Genomic DNA, 4,742 nt, shown 5'->3' with positions numbered 1-4,742 from the left:
ACCGGATACATATCATACCAAGTTGTTATTTTATAATTAAATTAGATTCTATATGTTTATATTTTTGTTAAAAATCTACTGACAAAAAACGAAATCCAATTATAATATGCACATAATGAGGAGTTTAAATATGGAATAGGTGCTTCAGTGTCCTATGTATATGGGTAAAATGATTGTGGACAACATCATTCATGTATTACACTACATAAACTTTGGTGCTGATGAACGAACCATATAACGATCACCAAATTCAATACGGATGTTTAGCTCTTTCACAACTCCATCTTTCAGATTATAACGACAATACTTACCAGATCTACATTTTATGAAGATCATATATCTCTTACTTATCACGCACAGTACATGAGAATTTTTTCTGAGATTTGAACCATAATAATTTTGGAAATCAATCAATTAATAATGAATTCGAAAACTAAATCTCCACTAATTTGGTGCGTGATTATCTAAAGTAACCAATTATTTAGCTGGCAGTTTTGAAGACATTTATAGACTAATTGAATTTAATATTTAACATTCATTTTAAATAAATAATTTGATGAGTTGTCAATTAAAATATGTGATAAGAAATATACATGTGGAAAATATATTAAATAAAAAATGCTAAGAAAATGCCATGTGTCCAATGCAAGGAGAAGATGACATGTGGCAATAAGTTCTTAATTTATTAGGGAGGATATATATATATATATATATATATATATATATATATATATATATATATATATATATATATATATATATTAGCGATGGTAAAGTGTACAAAAAATTGATTGAACAAGTAGAAAAATAAGACTAGCGACTAAATGTGTTCGAAAAAAATTTGTAACTTAATATATACAATAAATCTATAATAGTTGGTCCTCATGTTCTAGCATTCGTGTTCGGTAAAATAGATTGGGACGTCTTAACACACTCCAATCTTTGTGTGTGTGGGTTGCATGTTCTAGCAAAGCTAATGTCAATAAGATAGTTGAGTTTGTTGAATTTTTAAAAGCCATGCTTTGTTCCTTCTCTACTTCAATATTATTTAATGGTTTTATTTATTTTGGTTTGTTTCCGCTACTTATACATTTTATTTATTATTTCAATTGAAAATGTTGAGCGAAAAAAAGAAGACAAATTTGTAATTTTATCTGCCGAATGAATAACATAAAACTTTTAATTATATTAAAAATTCGGTACAACATATACAATTGTTGGCAAACTTCCTTATAACATATACAATTGTTGGCAAACTTCAATTATAAAATTCTCTCTATATTTTATATTTAATTATAAGGACTAAATATGTAATATGTTCTAATAAGAAAGTCACCAAATCAACTCCTACGTCACTGTCTCAATAACAACACCCTATATTGAAATCGTGCGCACCAATCACTAAAAAAGAAATCCTCATTCGTCTTTAGTGCAGGTCATTATATAGTTCTATACAAGGCATATAATCATCCGCATATATGTGTATGGCCATTTCTCATAGATTCAATCACTACCTCTTTGACATATTTTTATAGAAAGAAGAAAATGAAATACGATGAGATTTTTGCTCGAAGCTTTAGTCGACAAGACCAGAGAAGATTCGGGTATGGTGCATTGGTTGCTTGTTTTATAGTCACATGTTGTCTTTGCACTGTATTCAAGCCTTACCTCGGTCCTTTACCTGTTTGTAAGTAGCTTTATATATTTCAAGATTCACTTTGTTTTTTTATATTGCTACAACGCCAAAGGTTTTTACTCACCCATTATCCATGTGTTTTTTAAGGTGTTAATCACTTCAAAGAGTAATGAATTTTGTTTGGTATACATATTTCATCAATCAAAATATATATATATATATATATATATATATATATATATATATATATATATATATATATATATATATATATATTTATATATATATATATATATTTCCTTATGAGTTGAATTTTGTGGTTTTGTCATAGCCAATCTTAGGTTGACGTTGGTTGATGGGCTCAAATTGGTGATGATTTCCGAAAGAGCTACCAAACCCTTGGAATCCTGTAAGTCTAAGCATTTTGTCAAATATTGAAAATTATGCCAATAATTTTTTTTAATTTTTTTTTAGCAATAGATGATCCAACAAAAAAAATTAACTTTGATTTTTTTTTTATTAGATGTTGAAATAGAAGAAACGAAGCAAATCTGCAACACCTCAAAACAAAGATCAGATACTTGCGAGATGAAGGGCGATGTAAGAATTCAAGGGAATTCTTCCACCATTTTCGTGTTATCTTCGCATGGCAAAAATGCCTCATGGACAATAAAGCCTTATGCTCGTAAAGGCGACATAAGTGCAATGGAACGTGTAACAAACTTTACTATCAAAGTGATCCAAGAAAAAGTTGAAACCATGCCCACATGCACCAAAACTCACAATGTACCCGTCATAGTCTTTTCCGTTGGTGGTTACGCCGGGAACAATTTTCATGCATTTACAGATGTCATTATCCCTCTCTACGAAACTTCTCGAGAATTCAATCGTGAAGTGAAGTTTCTCGTGGCCAATAAACGGTCTGGATGGACTAGAAAATTCCAAGAAGTATTAGATAAATTATCGAGGTATGAAATCATTGATATTGACGAAGGAAATGAAGTACATTGCTTCCCGAGTATGATTGTGGGTCTCAAAAAAGATGAAGTAAAAGAGCTATACACTAACTCAGTGAAGGATTTCACAAGGTTCTTGAGAAGTTCCTATTCATTGGAGCGATCAACCGCTATAAAGTTAAGAAATGATTCAGCCAAAAAACCTCGGCTCCTTATAGTTTCAAGAAAAAAAACAAGAACTTTCACGAATGTGAAAGACGTGGTTCATGCAGCACAAGAGATAGGATTTGAGGTGGTTGAGGCTGAGATGAATGCAAATCTTACGCAAGTTTCAAGGCTTGTAAACTCATGTGATGTGATGATGGGAGTTCATGGAGCTGGGATAACCAACATGGTTTTTCTTCCTGAAAATGGTGTGTTGATACAAGTCGTTCCAATAGGCAACATGGATTGGATAGCAAACACTTATTTTGGAGTGCCTTCAGCGGCAATGGGTCTCAAGTACTTAGAGTATAAGATACACGAAATGGAAAGCACTTTGATAGAGAAATATTCACTTAATCATCAGGTGTTCACGGATCCAATTTCAATTCAAAAGAAAGGTTGGGATCCTTATAGATCAATTTATTTGGATAAACAAAATGTAATGCTCAATGTGACTAGATTCAAAGATACATTGTTAAAAGCCTTTGAACTTCTCCATTCTTAGAATTATTTCTTTTTTGTGTCATGTAATAGCAATCAAAGTTAAGACTTTTTGTTTTAGATAAATAGATTTATAGCTATGATTGGGTATATATTCTTAACAAGGGTTAATGTTGCTAAATAGAAAACGAACTCTAGGTATCTCATATGTAGTCATTAATAATTCAATTGTATTTTATAGGTTATTGGAGTATTGTTTTTTTATACTAATATCACCATTATAATCAATCTCATAGGTTGAATCAGTCAAAGTAATGGCGGAGGCAATACGGGGATTGGCGAGTGCTCTACCCCACCCACCCCCCCTCCCCCTCCGGGTCTAATTATTTAACGTGAAAGCTTGAAGCCCATTAAAATCTGGAGTAAATTACATGAATGGTCCCTATGGTTTGGGGTAATTTGTGTGCTTGGTTCCTAACTTATTTTTTTAACTCGGAAGGTCCCTACTATTTGTTTTTGTTATGCGTTTGGTCCCTATTGTTTGTTTTTGTTACGTGTTTGGTCTCTGTCTTACCTAATAAGACTATTATTTAAATAGGGAAAATGGTGGGGTAGGTAAGGTAAGGTGAGGGGTGGGGTTGGGGTTGGGGTGTATTTATTTAGCTAAATAAATAAATCAAGGTAAAAATAGTCTTTTTAGGTAAGACAGGGACCAAACACTTAACAAAAACAAACAATAGTGACCTTCTGAGTTAAAAAAATAATTTAGGGACCAAACACACAAATTATCCTAAACCATAGGGACCATTCGTGTAATTTACTCTAAAATCTAATTGGTTGGATATATACAACCTAGTGCCCCTCTTATCTCAATTAATTAGGGGTGATTCAACTTGAAGGAAATCAATCTGAAGGAAATTTGAAATCGTGTCATCACTATTATTAGAAGTTAGGATAAAGGCTCATCGAAGGAATCCGCGAGTTCACCCACCACCATCATTTCGAATGGACTCAACACTAATGTAAACCCTGATTGCACAAGGGATTGCCACAGCCTTAGCTACGTTAAGGCTGCCAGGAACGAATTTTTCGTGAACGGTAGAAATGATGGCGATATTCTAGCTTTAACAAAAACAACCCCAAATCCTATTCATACAAGGATTTCTTAGCCTACCAACCCCAATCCTTCTTCGGTATAGAAGAAGCCATTGGTCTATCCCGTTGGATAGAGTTGATGGAGGCAGTGTTCCGCATCAGCTCTTGCGCTAATGACTATCGTGTTAAGTATGCCACTTGTAGGCTAATGGATTTCCCCCTGACTTGGTGGAATAACCATATGAAGTCTATAGGAATCGATGCAGCCTGTGCCATTTCTTAGGAAGACCTGAAATAGATGTTGATCGAGGAGTATTGTCCTCGACAAGAAATTCAACCCCTAGAATAAGAATTATTGAACCTTAGTATGAAAAAGTTAGAGGTGATTGGTTACACATCCTGATTTAACT

The 4,742-nt window shown here is 33.0% G+C and overlaps 1 protein-coding gene across 1 annotated transcript; it reads left to right on the top strand.

Annotated features, from left to right (window-relative positions):
- The first annotated feature begins 1,459 nt into the window (after positions 1-1,459).
- Positions 1,460-3,387, top strand: LOC145103782 (alpha-1,3-arabinosyltransferase XAT2-like). Its single transcript, XM_079041046.1, has 3 exons — positions 1,460-1,687; positions 1,968-2,045; positions 2,160-3,387. The coding sequence occupies exons 1-3, from the start codon at positions 1,546-1,548 to the stop codon at positions 3,299-3,301; spliced, it is 1,362 nt and encodes a 453-aa protein (XP_078897172.1). The 5' UTR covers positions 1,460-1,545; the 3' UTR covers positions 3,302-3,387.
- The last annotated feature ends 1,355 nt before the right edge of the window (positions 3,388-4,742 follow it).

This window comes from Lactuca virosa, chromosome 4, assembly GCF_052849685.1.
Source record: "Lactuca virosa cultivar CGN04683 chromosome 4, Lactuca_virosa_CGN04683_v6, whole genome shotgun sequence".
NCBI lineage: Eukaryota > Viridiplantae > Streptophyta > Magnoliopsida > Asterales > Asteraceae > Lactuca > Lactuca virosa.
The sequence above is the reverse complement of the archived record's forward strand: the minus strand, read 5'-3'. Positions and strand labels throughout refer to the sequence as shown.

Bases quoted from the DNA above. Each gene is read 5' to 3' on its own strand.
- LOC145103782 (XM_079041046.1), top strand. From the start codon at position 1,546: ATGAAATACGATGAGATTTTTGCTCGAAGCTTTAGTCGACAAGACCAG. The intron at 1,688-1,967 runs GTAAGTAGCTTT...GTTTTGTCATAG, and splicing joins CCTCGGTCCTTTACCTGTTT to CCAATCTTAGGTTGACGTTG. The intron at 2,046-2,159 runs GTAAGTCTAAGC...TTTTTTTATTAG, and splicing joins TACCAAACCCTTGGAATCCT to ATGTTGAAATAGAAGAAACG.